Source organism: Myotis daubentonii, chromosome 3 (assembly GCF_963259705.1).
Source record: "Myotis daubentonii chromosome 3, mMyoDau2.1, whole genome shotgun sequence".
NCBI lineage: Eukaryota > Metazoa > Chordata > Mammalia > Chiroptera > Vespertilionidae > Myotis > Myotis daubentonii.
Window position 1 is genome coordinate 117,217,946 of NC_081842.1, and position 19,299 is coordinate 117,237,244.

Consider the following 19,299-nt stretch of genomic DNA (forward strand, 5'->3'; position numbering starts at 1 on the left):
TTCCAGGCCCAGAGGCCACACTGGTTTCATCTCTGTAGAGCCTAACCTGGGCAGATCAGCCAGTAGAGCAGTAGACAAAGGGCATTAGGTAGGGATGGGGTGTGTGAAGGCTTAAGGGCCAGAAAGTGAATGAATGACCACAGCAATGCCTCGGAGGAAGAGGCCGCATCCCTACAACACTGTGCTGCCAGCCAGGCACAAGGAGGTGCTCACATGTGATTATAATACAAATGAATGAATGAGTGAGAATAAGGTCAGGTTTCGCAGTACATTCAAATGCTCTCTGATGCAGCTGGGCCTGGTCACACTCCTCTGTCCTGGCCAGGTCCTGAACCATGGCAGGGCCAGCTCCTTTGCCAGGCCCAGTGGTCAGAGAGAGGTGCAGAGCTTCCCCAAGGGTCTCAGCAGACCCTCTTTCCCAGGAGGAGAGTGAAGAGGGCCGGGGAAGAGGGCCGGGTCCGGTACCTTTGCAGTGCTTGCCATCAGCAGCCAGCTGGAAGCCGGAGGCGCAGGAACAGCGGTAGGAGCCAAGCGTGTTCTCGCATGTGTGCTGGCACAGGCGGCCAGAGGAGGTCCAGCATTCATTCACATCTGTGGGCAGGCCACGAAGGCGGGTGGGCAACTCCCGGAAGTTGGCTCCCTCCACCCCCAGTATAAGAGGGGGCTGGAAGAGGGATCCAGGGACCCAGAAGAGATAGGGAGAGAGCCAGACAGAGTGGGGAGCAAAAAGACTGAGGACAGGGGAGAAAGGCAGTGAGAGTGTTGGAGGGAGACTGGAGGCAGACAGAGGGACAGATAGACACAGCAAGGGGCAAGAGAAGAGGGCAATGGGGATGAGGCTGAGAAGAGCAGAGGGAGCAGAGCCACAGCTAGACAAGAGGCAGGAGAGCAGTCAAGCCCAGAGAGGGCAGGGTGAGGTAGGGGCTTGCAGAAAGGAGGTGGCGGCCAGAAGGCTGGCCTGGGGCAGGTGGGCACTGCTCAAGGGAGCTGGATAGGGGTCTTGGCAACCAGCCTCCACCTACCTACACAGGCCCGACCAAAGGCATCCTGCTGAAAGCCGGCTTTGCAGTCGCAGCGGTAGGAGCCAGGGAGGTTGTGGCACACCTGGCCCTCCTTGCAGTGGTGCATGCCCGCCTCACACTCATTCACATCTGCCAGGGGAAGGTAAGAAAGACACCCTGAGGCCCAAGCTCGCCCCCTACAGGGAACTCCCACAGGCCAGGAACCCAGGAAGGCCAAGGCTAGCTGGGGGTGTGGGGGCAGAGAGTTGTCTGGCCTTACCCACACATTTGGTTCCATCCTGGCTGGCGTGGTAGCCACGTCTGCAGAGCAGTGGGTTCCTCTGGCATGTGTAGGATCCCACCGTGTTAATGCAGCTGAAGCCAGGGCGGCATGGCTCAGACAGTGATGTACACTCGTTGATGTCTGCAGAGGTGGGTGTGGGTGACAGGGAGCCTGCACAGCCCCTCCCCAGCCCCAGCATCTGGGTCCAGGGCTACACTGGGAGGAGGCCGGTCCTAGGCTCCAGATCAGCCCAGGTTAGGACTATGGGGTCAGATTGTTCCATAGCACAGAAGGCTCCAATTTTCAGAACTCACGCACCTGCCAGTTGCTTTCTAATGGAGCAGCTAAAGCCAGGGAGTGGGGGGAATCAAGGCTGACTTCTAGGGTAACTGTGGCAAGTCATACCCACCTCTGGCCTCTCCACACCTGCCAGCTTGTCAAATTCACCCTCTATTGCTATTGCACACTGTACCCAGCCCACTGGCCTCCTTCTCGTCCCACCAGGCCTGGGCACAGCACCACGCAGGGCCTTTGCACATTCTGTCACCCCTCCTCTGGCACACACTACCCCCTACTATTTTCATGGTTGGCTCCCTTATTTCCTCAGGCCCTGCCCCAATGTCACCTCCTCAGGGATGCCCTGCCTGACCATTGTATCCCTACTTGTTTTATTACTGAGAAAAGCACCCTTGAATAGCTGCCACTTGTATAAATGTGTTTGCTTATTTAATCTCTCCCCTCTAAGATGTCTTGTTCCACCCAGACATCTAGCAGTGGTGAAGGAAATGTCAGAGTGAATCGCTGAGGAATGCTTGCAGTCGGGCAGACCCTGCCCCACCTTGCCTGGACCCTGGCTGGGTGTACCAGGGCAAACCACAGCAACCTTCTCATGTCCATAGCTTGTAGTGTCCTGAGGGGTTTCCCATGTCCTGTGACAATGTTGAGACACAGTTGTTAAGGGGGTGCCTCAGGAAGTGCTCCAGATCCCAGACTGGCTAGCGGGATCCCCGAAGAGTCTTAAGGAAGCTTTCAGATAAAGTGTCCACTCTGTAAGATGGGGACACACATCCCACAAGCTGTTGAGAGGGCATGTGACAGAGCTGTATTCTAACAGATCCATTTCTGTCTGCACCAGTGGCTGGCCCACACAGGGCCTGCCTCTCCACCTCCCTCTGTCTTTCATCCCTCCCTAGGTGAGCGTGGCCTTGACGGTGCTGGTCCTCTGGGATACTGGTGCTCCGCCTCCAGGTCTCATGGTCAGCAGCCTTGGGTGGATGGAGCCTCCTGGCTGCAGACCACGGGCTCTTTGGATGCCGTGGAAGAGAGATGGGAAGAGCGTGAGACCTCATCAGATCCACATGGGGACAACGAGGCCAGTATCTGTCAAACTGCAGGTCTCAACCCATGAGTACACATGCAATCGGCCTCCAGGTCCCATAGCTGTACCACATCCAGTAATGTTTTGTGAGGTTTGTGTTCCAGTTGTGTGTGCGTGTGTGTGCGTGCGCGCGCGCGCATCATGTCAAGATATAAAATATATCCTTCCTATTAACTGGGTTGAAAGAAACTGGGTACACATTCATCTAGTCCAACCCCACAGATGGGTAAACTGAGGACAAGAGAAGTAACTCAGCCAAGGTTCAACAGCTCAGGAAAAGAGCTTCTGATCTGCAGGTGACACCTGGGGCTGGGCGAGAGTAAGAGCAGCAAGCCAGATCTCTGATCTCTAAACCCTCAGAGTCTCTGGCCCACGCCCCTTTGGAAAGACACCCGGGACAGGGCACTCTCCACCCCACTCACCCACACAGTTGCCCTCGGGGTCCTGGAGAAAGCCCTCCATACAGCGCCGCGCCTGGCAGTAGAAGGAACCCTTGGTGTTCTGGCACGTGAAGCCCGCCTGGCAGTTGTGCGTGCCCAGCTCACACTCGTCCACATCTGGCACAGAGGCAGGGAGTCAGGGGCTGGCAGGCTGGTGGGCCCTTGCCCGCATATCCAACCATGAACTTGATGGTTACTAAGGTATTCTGCATCATGGGAATCGGGCAGAGCACTGTCGTTGCCAGCCCACACCCAATAACAATGAAAAAATGGCATTGCCATATTTACTGAGCTCTTCCATGGTACCAGGCACTGTCCCCAACATGCAGATGTATTTATCTACTTAAGGCTCATAACAACCCTAGAAAGTAGGGGCTATGGCAAGCCCCTTTTTACACAGGGGGAGCCGATGCACAGACATGGTTCCATAGCTAGGGGGTGCTGGTTGGGCCTGCACCCTTAACCACTGCCCCAAGCTTCCCTGGGTAGGCAAAAATGGGGACCTGAGCCCATATCCCTAAGGGCAAGTGCCCAGGCTTCTCTGGAAGTGGCGTTGGCAGCAGCCAGGCTCATGGCTTCTGAGGGTGGAGCTGCCAGACCTGGATGGAGTTGCTGCCCCTACCTACTATGGCACTGAGCAGGTGAATAGGCCCCACCTCTACACAGTGCTCCTTGGCTTACCCGGCACTGGCCCTCTGCTTTCCCGCACTTCCTGCACAGCGGGCACTCAGGCCGCTCTTTACAGACCAGGAAACAGGCAGAGCAGAAAGGTGACACAGAAGTAAGGGCAGGCTGAAACTCACTAGGCTTCACTGACAGCCAGACCAAGGCCCATGAGTCTATATGTGTTCTGTCCATCCATCCCCTCTCAGGTTTCCAAAGCTTCCACCACTTTCCCACAGTAGCCCAGTCTCTGGGGGGCCCTGTACTGGGTTCCAGGCAGCTGGACATGAACATGCACAGCCCTTCTGATTACCACCTGGTGCTTGAGAGGCAGCCTCTCCGCACTCCAAGGAGCCCAGCACCCGGTGCTGAAAGAGGGTCAGGGGATGCTGGGGCATGTTCAGGGAGGTGGCACCCCTCCCCAGGCGTCTGGCTTCTTCGAGAGGGGCTGGCCCTGGATTTGCGTCTGCCCTTGTGAGTGGTCACGTGTATGCACTCAGATAGGCAGAGGGGGCTGGGCTCATTTCTCCTCCTAGCTCATCCAACCTCCAACTCTGCGATCAGCTTAGAGCCAGCAGGACTGTACTAATATTAACCCACCTCCCTGAGCTCACACCCAACCTCAGGGCTCCTTCTCATCATCCTCGGGGACTTGTAACAAACAAGCGTTTCAGGAGGTCTTCCCTCCCTGATGATGTTCTTCTGGACATTTTCAGTTAAAAACAAAATGCTTCATATCACATGTGAAACAGACTCCAAGCTCCTTTCCTAACAGGGCCTGCGGACCCTGTGCCCTCCTTCCAAGCTGTCGGCATGCTTGCTCCAACCCTCGAAATTCTCTTTCTGTTCTTTGTGCCAAGATCTCTCTCCTCTCAAAAGATCTCACACTTGCTGTTCCCCTGCCTAGAACACCCTTCCCAGGAGCTTCTTATTATGTAAGTCTCCACTCTGACTTCACCTCCACAGGGGCCCCCTCTGAATCCCCACCTAATAGAGCACCCAGCCAAGACTGCTCTGCCATCTTCTTGTTTGCCGGTGTGGCCTCATGTCCCTCACCAGGAGATCAGGAACAAGGACACCATGCCTACCACATGTCCCTGCCACCCAGAACCCTATAGGCACAGGAAGAGGTTCAGTGAAACTTCTCCCTCTTTCTAGGAAGCTAGAATTTTCCAGTTAAAGGGATAGAAGTGACCCATGGAGCTCCACCCCAACATACAAAAGGGAACTGAAGCATGGCGAGGGGATATGTGGCACCAGACACCAGCCACGGTAGCAAAGCCGGGAGCACACCCTAGCCTAGCGCATCGGCCTCAGACACCCCCTCTACCTCAAACATCATCATTTGTGGGGTCTTCCCAGAGGCATAAAACCTAAGTGCTGGGAGCACGTGACTCTGGGCAGGTCAGGGATGGGTCTGAAGGGGCGGGAGGGTGGAGACAGCAGGTCAGGCGACAGATCAGGGTTAAGGCCTGCAGACCTGTCCTCACCTGTGCACTCGCCTTCCTCAAGAGTGTAGCCCGGCTGGCAGGTGAGGGCCTTGTAGCAGCGGAAGGAGCCTACTGTGTTCACGCAGTGCTCACCCCGGCTGCACGTGTGCAAGTCCGTCACACACTCGTTGATGTCTGCAGGGAGAGTGATGCCATCAGAGGCTGCATACAGGGTGCTTCCCAGGTGGTTGCTGAGCGCAGCCAGCACTGCCCTCAAGGTGCTCACTACCCGGAGTAGTACAGTGCTGACATCCACCTTTCTAGGCATCCATTCATTGGACAGAGATATACTGAGTACCTGCCATGTACTAACAAGCATTGTTCTTGGCACCAGGGGTTCATTTCATGGTGAACAAGACAGACGAACAGGCCATCCTGGGGACACTCAAAAAGTGGAGGCCCAATGGCTGAGTAAGCAGACATGTAATAGGAAGGGCAGTCAGGAGCACTGTGGGTGAAGGAGAGGAGGAGTGCTGAGGGTGGGTGGGCACACACCACATTAAGTAGGAGGTCAGGGGAGGGTCCTCAAAGAAGAGGATGTTAGAGCAAGCATTTGAAGAAGTGACAGAATGAGGCCAGCAAATATTCTAGGTAGAGGGGACAGCCAATGCCTGGGCCCTGAAGAGGGCCAGCCAGGAGGGGTGTCCTGCAGGGTAGAGAACAGTGTTAGGGGATGTGGAAAGGGGTAGGAGCTAGCTGGATGTGAATACTCCAAGGATGAAAATGGAAGCTGTTAGGAGATGCTGGACTGCCATCCATGGAGGCAAGGAAAAGCAGTCAGTTCTGAAAAATATAGTGAAGATGGGATCGACAGGATCCACCAGTACCTGAGATAAGGTGAGAGAAAAAGAGGAGCCGAGAGGTCTGCAAAGCTTGCTGGTCAAGCAGGTGACAGGTGAGCACTAGCAGCTGGGACAGGGTGGCAGGAGAAACAGGCTCACAGGGGAAGGTCGGGAGCCCTGTGGCCACAGTGAATTTGAGTCAAGAGGCAGCTGGAGACACACCTCTGAGTTCACTGAAGGGGTCTACATAAAGGTACTAATCTGAGAGCAGGAAGCTGCTGGGCTCATCTGGGGGGACAGGGCATAGAAGGAAGAGGCCAAGGACTGACTCCCAGATGAGCAGTGGGGAAGGGAGAGAGAAGCAGCAGCAACGAGGGCGAGGGCGAGGGCGAGGGCGAGGGACTGTGGAGAGTTCTCAACTCTGGCATCACCGCAGATCTGGTGCGAGGACACACGGACACATGGCAGTGCCGGCCTGCAAGCTGTGCCTGGTGGGGGCAGTCACTCACTGATTGTCATTCCTGGACACACATTCACTAGTGCCTGTTCTGCGATGCTAGGTCCAGGTGGTCAAGTGGGAGTGTCACCACAGCCCCTGCCTTCAAGGAACTGTCAGCCTGGCAGGGCAGACAGGAAAGGCAGGGTGGTGACTCGGGAGGAAAGCTGTCTCCAGACCCAGGACAGAGCACCATCTCCTCGGGGCCAAACTGTAAGTCTCTGCTCAGGAGGAGCAACATCTGAGCCTAGTCCACAAGGATGACGGAACCAGGTGGAGAGGAGGGAGGCAGGGCTGTGGGCAAAGAGACTCTCCCAAACTCACAGGTGAAACAAATGGTTAAGGCCAGGCCAACCCTGGTTTGGATGGGGATGGGGTAGGAAAAGAGAGAGTTCTGGGTCAGTGGCTTCCAAGGAAGGCTTGGTTGGCAAAATAAGAACTTCTGATTTGCAGGCTGGATTAACAAAGGGCGACATATTCCCAGGACCCTAGAGACACCGGAGCCCAGGAGCCAAGACAGGAGCCAAGATCCTGGGAGGAATCATGGTGTGAACAGCAGCAGACACCTCTGACTGAGGCTTGCCCGGCATCAGGCAGTGCACAGGAGCTGCCATTCTGCCAACAGGTCTCCCAGAGGGGGTGTGGCTGGAGCAAAGCCACACAGCCTGCACGGGCAGCGGGCAGCGGCAAGAACAGATCCCTGAGGGCCCAGCCCAGAACTGTGCCCTTTCTCCTGCTGTGGGCTAGGCCCCAGAGCTGGCGACTGCTCCCCTTCCATCTTCTCAAAGCCCAGCCCACCTTGGACACTTTTCCCAGGAGTCCAGACCGTTCTTAAAGGGCAAGGCACAAAAGGCAAACAGCAAGGGAAAGGGGAGTGCTCACAGAGGTCACATGTCCATTAGAGGGCTTCTGGACTTGGCACCACCCAGCACTGTCCTGCTTTACCTCTGGTGATGGAAAACTCACTACCTGAGCAGGCTGCCTCAGTATAACACATGTACTGAATCACAATAATGACATCAAACACTTGTAAATTCTATACATTTAATCTCCCAGTGACCCTTTGAGGTGGGTGCTATTACTATCTCATTTCACAGGTGAGAAAACTGAGGCTCAGAGAGGTTAAATGACTTGTCTAAAATCTTATAACTAGAAAGTGGCAGAGCCAGGGTTTGAAACCAGGCAGTCTGGCTGCAGCAGACACACTCTTCATCTGGGCACCAGTTTCCCATCTCCCAGCTTGGACTAACAAACATGCCTGGAGCTAACAAGTGAACTGCAAAAGATACAAGTATACATTTGTGGATGAAGAATGATGGAAAGAATGATTGTAACAGATAAGATGAGCATGTGAGTGTATGAGGAGGACAAAGAAGAGACCCTGAGAAGTCTGTGCAGGATGAGTAAGGAGAGAAGAGATGAGTGAAAATGTGCACTCATCAACTTGATAAATGAAATGCACCTTTGCTCCTTTAATCCCAGAGCCCGCTTTCTGGCTGCCCAGGAACTCTTTCAGCACATGGTCTCTTCTCCAGGCCACTAGCGGAGCTGTACCCCTCGCCATGGCAAGCAAGCAGGCATCCTGGGAGGGGTGCTGGCAGGCTTGGGACCCGCCTTCCCAGACACACACACACACACACACACACACACACACACAGCCCAGACAGGAAGAACTGCCCAACCGCTGGCAAGCACATGGAGGGCACATGTTGTGCCAATGGCTGGAGGCCAGGGCAAACATGTCTGCAGTGGCTGCACAGCCCAGCACCACGGCCTATCAGTCCAGCAGCAGAGGTGCGAGGGAACAGACATGTTCAGCCTGGACATGGTCCCAAAACACACAGACGACGGACTGGGCTCTGGACATGTGCCCTGATCGCACCTGCACTGTTCCTACCACCACACCTTTGTGCGAGTTGTCCCTTCCACCAGCAAGTCCTAGCCATCCTTGGAGGCAGGTACAAACAGGAGGCATGTGCAGACCCACAGCTAGGATGGCCTCTCCCTTGGCCTGTCTCTTCCGTAGCACATCCCAGTCTGTCCAAGTCCCTGTGACTTTGGGTCTACAACGTTTCCTCCAGATATGGGTCAACATCAAGTCCACCCACCTCGCTGGCCACAGAGTACACTGGGAGCCCCAGCGCCCAGCTACACAGGCACCGCGAGGCAGGTAGGACAGGTTGTTACCAAGCACCATGCGCAGACCAGGAACGGGGCACCAGCCCTGCCCAGTCCTCCAAGCTCTGGGGTTAGAGGGAAGGGAACAGTCTCAGAGGAGAGCCCCACGGCTCATGGTAACACAGCAAATGAACATAAGCTGGGGTGCAAAGCTGGTCTTTCAGATCCAGCTTCATCCATTCACCTCTGGAGCGGAGTCTGGATACATCTACGGGCAATCTCAGCAGCTGCCATCACGTGGTCACTATGCCCAGCCTCCGCTGCACCACACACACAGGTAATACAACCTCTGAGGAGGATCGGGGCCCTCAGTGCCTTCTTTTTAGAGATGAGCCGAGTGAGGCTTGGAAAATGGAAGTCATTTATCCAAGGCCAGAGGGATACCAGAGGGTCCTGCTTCACACCCAGGTCTCTGCCTTTAGGCCTCACACACTCTCTCCTGCTGCCCACAGGTCTGACCTCCTTGTTCCAGTGATCCAGCCAAGTCATATTAGAGTTTTCTGACTCTCAGGCAGGTCCTTAAGGAATGCAGCCTCCCACGGGCGTCGGTGGAGAAACAGGACAGGACACCAGGACACGCAGGACATGACATGGGGAGCCAGCTGTGCTGAGAGCTCAAGTGCAGGGGGCAGGCCCTGGAGCGTGTGATGGGCTTGGTGGCGCAGAGCGGCAGCAGGGGCTCTCGCTTACCCACGCACTTCCTGTGCACGTTGAGGATAAAGCCCTGGGCACAGAGCACTGTGTGGTTGACACAGTAGAAGGATCCCAGGGTGTTCACACAGAACTGTCGCCGGCTACAATCGTGAGCACCCAGCAGGCACTCGTCTCGGTCTAGTGACAGCCGCAGAAGGAAAAACAGAAGGGCCATTAGAGGGCATAGCCTGTCACGGAGCATCCAGTCACAGACGGGGAAACTGAGGCCTAGAGAGGGGCGGCACAGCTGGGGACCTCCCAGCCCATCAGTGGTACCTCTGGGCCAGTGGTCGGCAAACTCCTTAGTCAACAGCCAAATATCAATAGTACAACGATTGAAATTTCTTTTGAGAGCCAAATTTTTTAAACTTAAACTATATAGGTAGGTACATTGCTATTAACTTAATTAGGGTACTCCTAAGGCTTAGGAAGAGCCACACTCAAGGGGCCAAAGAGCTGCATGTGGCTCACGAGCCGCAGTTTGCTGACCACGGCTCTGGGCTTTGGGCCCAAGTCTGAGTTTGTACAGTCAAAGCTGGAATCCCAGTAAGGACAGGTGGCAAGGTCAGGGTCAGAGAGGATAAGCAGCCTGCCTGCAAACTGTTGAAGTGGGCAGATGCCGTTTGTCTGCCCCCACATCCTGGAGGTGCTCACCTCCACAGGCAGCCTGGGGGCCACACAAGCAGGGGCTGCAAACTCAAGTGCTCGGAGGTCAGGCTGGCAACATAATGGGAGGAGGAGCCAGAGGAGGCTCTGCAGGCACTGCGGGGCCTGTGCTCTTTTCAGAGGGACCAAGCTGTGGGCCCCTAGTAGGCAGTTTTTACAAAGTTTCAAGAGAAAACGGAAATCTGGACATTTTAAAAAATTCTTGAGGTTTTCATGGTTGGGAACTCGTTTGATTATTTTAAATAGGATAGAGCCCAGCAGGACTCCCCTGCTGGCTAAAGCTGCACCCTCAGAATGCCTGTCTGCAACCTCTGGCCTGGAACCCACAGCCTTTATTGCCAGGGACTGCAGAGGAGGAAGATCTGGAGAGACGCAGACACTGGCCTGCAGCCTGGCCAGACCCAAGGGAATCCCAGCCCAGGAGAGATACATCCTGGCTTCAAGACCCCAAGAGATGGGGAACAAAGCCCAGAGGGCACCTGAGATCTGACCCTACCACCTGAGATCAAGGCTTGCCAGTCATCACCATGCTGTATGCCCTGGGCATGTCTCCTGTCCTCTCTGGGCACTGGATGGTTTTCATACACATCTCAGCCAAGGGCCTAGATATGGGTTTCCACTTCTGGCAGGGATGTGGGCATTTTCCTGGACAGACTTAGTCCTAGTACCCCCGAAACCCACCAGGGACACCTCTCCTGAACTTGAACCTGAACTGAAGTGTATGTTAGACCATGTGCCTGCTCCATGTCTGTCCTGACTCCAGACATGAAGAGGTGCAGTCTTGAGGTCTCTCAGGTTGTTCCCAAGGCACCATTCACTGTGGAAACCACCCAGCAGGTGTTGGGCCCAATGACCCATCTCACAGGAGGAGGGCCGGCTGACAGAGGCCCCACTGAGACAAGATCCAGACCAGCAGGGTCAAAGGCATGAAAGAGACATGCTTTTGGAACCTCTTCAAACACTTTGTTCATGGCAGAGGTAGCTAATTGTCACCAACATCCACTGTCCCCTCCGTGCTTTCAGTAACAGAACTGAGTACGCGCCATCCATTTGGGATTCTTACTCCCTAGTCTTGCCCCCTATCAGAGGCAAATGGGAGGGGTGAATACCACTTCCAGGTCCTGCCCTACAGTAATTGGATGTGCACTCCCTCTCTCCACCCATGGCTGGAACAGTGACAATGTGGTCAGAATAGACTTTGGTCATGCAGACAGGCAACCTTCAAGGATAGGGCAGTTGGAGTGTGGTCCAGGGACCTGGTGATAAATACAAATTCTCAGGCCCCACTTCAGACCTACTGGGTGAAGCTCTTGGGGATTCTACAGGACTCTCAGGATCCATCTGTCGCCAGGCTTCCAGCTGGCTCAAGGGTGGGAAGCACTGCTCTAGAGAGCAGCAGACATGACAAAAGAGGTGTGGGGTCCTGGCCAATCTGTGTGTCCACCCCGGACTGCATGAACACCTGTGCCTGACGACATGAGAGGACTCTCTGGGTAAGCTGTTTAGGGCTCTTCATCAATGCAGCCAAACCTGTTCCCTCACTAACCTTCCACGTGTTAGATCCGGACCACCTCCCTCATGCTGTGTGTCCGATCTCCACCCTGGGGCCCTGACCACAGGAAACTCAGGTTGCATGGTACTCACCTTCACAGGACACACCATCCGCCATGATGGCATAGCCAGGAAAGCAGGAGCACATGGCTGTGTCTCCAATAATGCTGCACACCTGCTTGCAAGGCCCATTGTCTGAGAGGAAATGCACAGAAATCAGAGCAGGCTCATCACTTCTGACTCTAACCTACAGGCGTAGGGACTGGGCGCCAAGGAGCCTCACTCTTGCCCCCTTTTCCAAGTTCACTGTTAAATTGGCTCAGACCTCAGCTTTGTCTGAGATAATGAACTAGATGTCCTGCCACCACTACCACCACTCAGACACCAAAGCTTCCCTCAAGAAACAGGGATGGGATTGAGGAGGAGATAGAAAGAGAATACAGAGCAGATGCAGAGAGCAGGACCAAGAAAGAGAGGAACAGAAAAAAGAGCTTTTACACATTATTATCTGTATAACAGTTCCACAAGAAAGAACGTATCCTCTCAATTTCACAGGAACTAAGACCAAAAAAGTAGCTAAATGGCTTGCTTAGGGTCACTTATAATCGCCCAGGCTGTCCTCTATTTCCATATCCTCTCTCACCCCGGCTGACCCTCCCCACAACTCTCACCTTCTCAACTATACTGAGTTCTGATAGGCAAGACCAACCAACCCCCCAGGCAGAAGCAACCCATCTTGCACATGGCCAGACCCACCCCCAGACACAATTTACCTTTGCAGGTGTTGGGTTGTGGCCGTGGTAGCAGGATGGTGTTGGGGGCCGCTTGGGAGGGTTCTGACCTCAGTGCAGACTCCTCTGCAGCCGCTGGCTGTGGGGAGCCATTGTCTGTCCCAGGCAGAGCAAATAGGAGGGAAGGTCTGTCTCTCATCTTCAGCCAGAACACAGGCTCTAACACGCCCCATGCCAGCACTTGACAGGAATTGCCTCATTTAAATCCTCTCCCACCCATTTCACAGGAGAGAAAACTGAGGCTCAGGGAGCAATGTACATTAGGTAGCAATCTCACTTTAGGTATGGTATTTAGGACAGAGGAGGCAAGGAAGAAGAGGAGTGCATTTCTAGACTGACAAATCTATCCCTGGAAGCTGGCAGAGAGAAAGTCCTCCCAGACCGGGGCGGTGGCAACCTCCTGGGCTGCCTACTGGGGCTTAACCACCATGGGCCCCACAATGGGGACACAGATTAGGTTGATGGGAATCTCTGTGGCTTGGGTCCTAGCTCTGCACCCGAACCCAGAGCAGGGCACTGGGGTGTACCCTGCAGACAGTTCTGGAGAGGAGCCTATCTGCCTGGCCTCACAAAGCCCACTGCCAGAGGCCCCCAGATCCTGCAGGTTCCAATATGTGGGGTGGCGGGAGAAGTACCCCATAGTCCCCACTGCTGGAATGCCACAATGCCTGGCAAGACCAGCCCCGGCCCTGGCCCCGGACTATCCAGGTACTTACCTGGGCGGCAGGTACGGCCGTCATCCTGCAGTGAAAAGCCGGGAAAGCAGGCACAGTGGTAAGAGCCCACAGTGTTGATGCAGAGGTGCTGGCAAAGCTCCCCCGGGAGGAGCAGGCACTCATCCTGGTCATCACCGGGCAGGCTATTGGGCAGCTCAGTCTCCATGCCCAGTGACAGGGCCTCCCGGCTCCCCAGCTGCACCTCTGAAACTGGGCAGGAGTCAGTGCTCATGATGGGAGCTGGGTTGGCCCCAGCAGGAGGCTGAGACTTCAGGCCCCCCGAAAATCAGTGCAGGTCTGCATCAGAACTCTGCGTGCCCAGTTGAGACACGTGCATGGATGAAAGATGGGTGGATGGATGGATGAAGGATGGGTGGGTGGACAAACCTCAGCAATAAGAGTGAACCCATCAGAGCCACGTCCACAAAAGCCCTCAGGAAGCTTTGGCTAAAGTGATAAATAGGATTCAGACCTCTGACCTCAGGGACATCAGGGAGGACAACACCTAGCAACAGAAAGGGCCCCGAACCTGGATTCCATCAGATTAAGATCTGAACCATCACTCGGGCTTTCCCAGCTGTGTCACTTTGATTAGCACTAGGTCTCTCCATGCCTTCCAGGCTGCGTTGGGGAGCTGGTGAGAGTGGGAGAGAAGGTTTCTAGGGCCGAGTTGCCTTAGAAAGCTCTTGATATACAGTCATGGAAAAGGGAGAGGCCAGAAACCCCTCCACGCTCCATGCCAGCCTGGGGCCCCAACTCTGTCTGCCAGCACCAGGCCACCAAGCCCCTCAAGGGAGCAACTGCATATGCTCACATCTGAAGAACATGTTTCATATTGAAGGCATTTACATTAAGCTCCGGCCCAATCAGGCCAGGCCTGGCACCTACAGGCGGGTCGTGATGGCTGATGTTCCAGCCCTATGACCCTGTGCCCAGCTCTGCTGGGCAAGCTGCTGGCCATGCTTCAGGGTTCGTGCTCAGCCTGCTTCCTCAGCACATTTCTCACAATAATCCCCCCAGCAGGGTGATGCTGAAGCCTGGAGGTGCATACTGATTTCCACAAGGTCACCTGAGCAAGACTGGCAACCAGGCTTATCTGACCTGCCAGTTGTGTCCTCTGAGGCCCAGGTTACCCACCAGTTAGTCACTGAAGGAGAGAAACACAAACCTCTGGCTCTGGACCCTTCTTGGCCCCATGTCTACCCTCTGACCCCTGAAGCTGGACTTTCTCCCAAATTTTACCTTGAATCAGGCTTATGGTGCTACCCTGGCCTTTACACCCATGCTCACACAGCCCCTAGATCTAACCTCATCATGTGGCACTTCCTTGGGCTGACCAGCCTTTGTGCCCATGCTGGCCGGTGAGGCTAGCCAATCCTTCTGTCCTGTCAGCTTCCCCTGGCCTGGTCCACCCTCTATATGCTTGCCATTGCCCTGCCCTGCTGGGAGACCCAGGTTTCTGTTGGGCCCACCATCACATCCAGCAAACTTTGTACTCACAGGATACAAGGTCTTCTCCCAGGAACCCCTGACTTTGGACAGCAGGCATCTAATTCCCATGCCCAGATTTCCACTGTTTTGCATTATCAAGACAGAGACCCAGGTATGACTGGGTCTGGTCAAATCCAGTACACCAGAGTCCAGGTCAAAAACAGGAGTCTACTGGTAGTCCCAGCTATGCCAAGGACCCGATTTGCACAAGGGCAAAGTGAGGCTTCCTCATCTGGACTATGAAAACATAGTGACAGTAACAGGGTAAGGAACCACAAGCCCTTGATGAGCATCCTGCCATCCCTCCCCACAGGGAGTGAGGTGGAGAGCAGAATCTGTGTCTGACAAAGTTTCCAAGAAGGCCCATGACTTGCTGAGGAGAACAGTGGAGCTGGGATTCCAATCAGTCTGCTGGACTCCAAGGGCCACACGTTAACCTTGATGCTGGGACCACCTCTGGGATTTTCATTCCCAATCCTTGAAGTGCCCAGGACGGACCCACAGGTGCCCCAGATAGTCCACACAGCTGCAGAAAAGGCTAGGCCAGTGCTTCTGGAACCTTCCTGGGCACTTGGTCCCTGGCTGGTCAAGGCAGAATGTATGAACATCTGCAGAAGTGGCCAGCCAAGGCTTTCATGGCACCAGCCCCAGGGCTGCAGGCCCAGCTCCACAAAGAACACCTGCTGACTCACTGGCACACCTTGATTGGGCTCCTGCTGTCCCAGAGGCACAAAGAAGGCTGATGGCCCTGAGTCCAAGAGATAGTCTTAGATAGGGTGACAGAAGCTGAACCTGGCAGCTGAAACAATGATCATAGCACATGGAGGGCACATGAGGGAGGAGACCCCAGGGACACTGAGGACTGGAAGCTCTAAGACCTGGCTCCTGACCCTCAGGCAGGAGCAAACGCAGGCTCCAGGGCCCACACTGGTACCTAGAGCTCCCTCCTCCACCCCCCACCTGCCCCCCCCCCCCCCCACACACACACACTGGTCCCCCTATGGCTTCTGGGGACCAGTGACAGGTAAGGATAGAGAGGGTAAGGGCACAGGTCTGATTAGCCCTCGGAGAACTCATGGTGTGGTGGTGAAGGGGGAGCTGCCAAACAAACCCATCATTCATTTAGTCATTTGCTAGTGACTCTTCTGGGACAAGCACAGGGCCAGGCACTGGAAATATAGACATAAAAGACAGTGCTAGCCTGAAGGGGCTGACCAGGCAGGTGGGGCAACATTTATAAATGCATTCTCCATACCAATTATACCCTGTTCCCTGAGGACACAAGAATGGCATAGGTGAGAGGAATGGAGGATGGATGAACAAAGGTAAGGGAATGATGGATACGTGAAAGATTTGGGGGTGGTGAATACATGAGCAGATAGACGGACAGACAGACGAATAAGACGGATGGAAAGACCAATGGACAGACAGACGGATGGATGGATGGACAGACAGATGGGTAAGTGAACAGGTGGATAAGTAAATGAATGTGTGAGTGCATGGGTAGACAAACAGGTAAGCAGATGGGTGGGGGAGATGAATGGATGGATGAGTGGATGTGAGAATGGATAGATGAGGGATGGTAAAGGAATGGTATAGTGGGTGGAGATATGGATGGTGAAATAGACCAGAGAATGGGTGGGAGATAGGTGAGATGATGGATAGATAAAAGCGTGGATGAGAGTGGAAGGTGATAGGTAGTAGGTAGTTGGTAGTTCAGTGGGTGAAGTGATTGGTAGTTGGAAAACTGAATGAAATCACCATCTTGGAAATGACAGGCCTCAGTCCATTCTCAGCAGCCACTGAGGGGAACTATGTGGTGCAGAACTTGTGCCCACGCTACAATGGCCGTGGACCCAGAGTCTCCACGGAAGGCCAGGGTCACCCAGCCTTGGCTAGAAGCCCCAAAAGCTCTCTCCCCCTCACCCAATCATCCTATAGACCCTGGCTCAGGGTGAGGCAACACCCACCTCTCTGTGGTGCAGACTCAGGCTCCGGAGACTGGCGGACCTCAGGTACGATAAGGGGGTCTTCACCCTCACAGCAGGAAAGCATGACGTGGTTGCAGGGGTAGCCCAGGTTGGGGTTGGACTCGCATGACTGGCCCTCAGCCCGCACACGGAGCCCCAGGCCACAGCAGTCACAGCATTGCTGGAGGGAGACATGCAGTTACTGCTACAGCCTGGCCCCCAGAGCCCACCTGTCTTCCCCTGGGTCTCTGAGCCCCTATGAGGCTCATTGAGAGCCCCCAGGAAGCATCCTGGGTCAGGCTCAGCAGAGGAGCTAATAAATGAGAGTGAACTAAGCTTGTCTTGTTTCTTCGGTCCAGTATGTGCTCTCCATTCCCCATGTCTGGCTCAGAGTAGGGCTAATGCAAGTCTTTTGAAATAATTAATCAATGGCCTCTATGAAAAGAACTGCAAATTAGCCCGTCACATCCACTCCTCCCACGCTGTTTCTGCTAGCAACTGATTCTAGGAGACCACTGGGTAGCGCTTTCAGGAAAGCTTGAACTGGGGCTGACTCAACTTGAAAGCACATCCTTTTCACATGCCCCTTCCTCCTTTTTGGAACAAATATGGTGGCTGGAGTTCTAACAACCATCTTGGGACATGAAGTGACTGTCGAGATGGAAGGGAAAGCTAAAGATGACTGAGTAGAAAAATAGAAGCCAGAGTTCCTGAAGACACTGTGTAGCTACACCCCTGTCCTTGACTGCTCACCTCTAAAAAAATCTTCAATTGTTTAAACTACTGTGGTTGACTGATAGTCCCAATCGTGTCCTCTTCCCTGTATCCATTGTCTTGCAATGTGATAGTGCAGTTCCTCTGATCAAAAGGAAGACTATTTTCTAACCTCTTGGTGGTACCTCATGACTTGCTTTGGCCAATACAATGAGATAGAAGTTACAATATACCAGTTATGAGCTTCTGCCTCAAAAGGCCTTGCACACTTCTATTCCCTGTGTTGGAACCCTGGCCGCCACTAACTGAACAGCCAAGGCTAGTCTGCTACAAGTTGTGAGACCACATAGAGTAGGGAAAAGTCATCCCAGCTGCAGCCATCCTAAATCATAAAGTGCCAGTAGAGCCATCAGCTGGCAGCAGACACATAAGTGAGCTCAGCTAAGATCAGCTGAGCATGGCCCAGGTCAGCAAAACTACCTCATGAGATGAGCAAAACTACCTCATGAACCACTTGGTTCGGGATTGTTTGCAATAGCTGGTACTCCAGACCTGCATCACCCAATAGTGGCCACTTCCACTTAGTCAAGACCCACCATGTACTTAATAAATACTCAGTTTGTCTTACCTCTGATGCTCACAACCACCCCATAAGACATACATTATTATCCCCATTTTGTAGATGGACAAGCTGAGGCTCAAAAAAGGCTGGTTCAGGGTCAAACATACAGACAAAAATGGGATTCAAAACTTTTCTGTCACCAAAGTCCTTTCCCTAATATCAATTGTTTTTAGGAAAAATCAACCCACCGTGATAAAAATTAAAGTCCAAAGCAATTCCCAAATGTCACCCTCCTCCAAATGTCCCTATTATTCATCCAAGCTTGTGACCCCTCTTCAACTCCTTACACTCTCTCCTAAACATCTCTTTTGGTGACACTCCTGACACTGTCCACTGCCCTAGTCTGCCCCGTCCTCTGCTGCACAACCAGCCAGGTGTTGGCCCCCAGTGTCTGCTTTCCCTTCTTCCCAATTTTCAGTGGAGCATGCGACCTCTCCAGAATAAAGACTACATTTCTCAGCCACCCTTCAGCTAGGTGTGACCACTGGCCTAAGTTCTAGCTAATGTGCTGTTAGTGGAAGTACTGTCTGTCCTCAAAGAAGGGCCTCTTCTCACACCTGTGTCCACAGCAGCATTGGTCACACAGCCAAGAGGTAGAAACAACCCAATGTCCATCAAAAGATGAACGGATGAACAAAAATGTGCTCTATACACGTAATGGAATAGTATTCAACTTCAAAAGAAAAGACATCCTGACACCTGCAACACCATAAGTGAACCTGGAGGACACTGTGCTCAGTAAAATAAGCCAATCACACAGGACAAAGACTGTGATTCCATACATATGAGGTCCCTAGAGTAGTCAGTCATAGAGACAGAAAGTAGAAGCGTGGTTGCAGGGGCTGGAGGGAAAGGGTATGGGGTGAGTGTTACACAGGACAGGGTTTCAGTTTGGGAAGATGAAAGAATTCTGGAGATGGATGGTGGTGATGGTTGTACAATACTGTGAGTGTATTTAATGCCACTGAACTATACACTAAAAAGTAATTAAGACGGTCAATTTTACATTCCGTGTATTTGGCACAATGAAAAATAATTTAAAGAGGGGCTCTTTCCCCATCCTTCCAGCCTGCTGCCTGGAGCTCAAGCGGCCATTCTGGACCAGGAGGCAGCATATTCCAGTTGGCTGGGCAACAAGACAGAACAAACCTGTGTCCCTGAAGACCACAGAGCCACTCGTTCTGTCAGTTTGGGCCTGGCTGCCTGCAACCACCAGCATATGACAGAATAAGCAATGTTTAGGGAGGTTTCCATTACTTGCAGCCAAACTGACATCTCGTCCCTAGACCTGCCACCTGAGGCCAACGTGAGCCCTAGCACACTAATTGGTCTTCTGTAAATCCCTCCCAGGGCCCTGCATACCTGCAGCCTGGA

At 53.7% G+C, this 19,299-nt stretch overlaps 1 protein-coding gene across 5 annotated transcripts in view; it reads right to left on the minus strand.

The window, feature by feature from the left end:
* FBLN2 (fibulin 2) overlaps positions 1–19,299 on the minus strand; it is a 104,681-nt gene that overhangs the window by 11,619 nt on the left and 73,763 nt on the right. For 2 of the 5 annotated variants that reach the window (XM_059688296.1, XM_059688294.1), the window contains exons 5-14: positions 16,590–16,770; positions 13,129–13,338; positions 12,395–12,508; positions 11,715–11,816; positions 9,402–9,542; positions 5,256–5,390; positions 3,085–3,219; positions 1,282–1,425; positions 1,023–1,151; positions 466–591 (exon numbers count right to left, since the gene is read on the minus strand). In XM_059688296.1, the coding sequence (XP_059544279.1) occupies positions 466–591; positions 1,023–1,151; positions 1,282–1,425; positions 3,085–3,219; positions 5,256–5,390; positions 9,402–9,542; positions 11,715–11,816; positions 12,395–12,508; positions 13,129–13,338; positions 16,590–16,770 (1,417 nt within the window). The remainder of the gene's footprint in view (positions 1–465; positions 592–1,022; positions 1,152–1,281; positions 1,426–3,084; positions 3,220–5,255; positions 5,391–9,401; positions 9,543–11,714; positions 11,817–12,394; positions 12,509–13,128; positions 13,339–16,589; positions 16,771–19,299) is intronic. The other 3 variants (XM_059688295.1, XM_059688298.1, XM_059688297.1) reach the window with 3 other exon arrangements.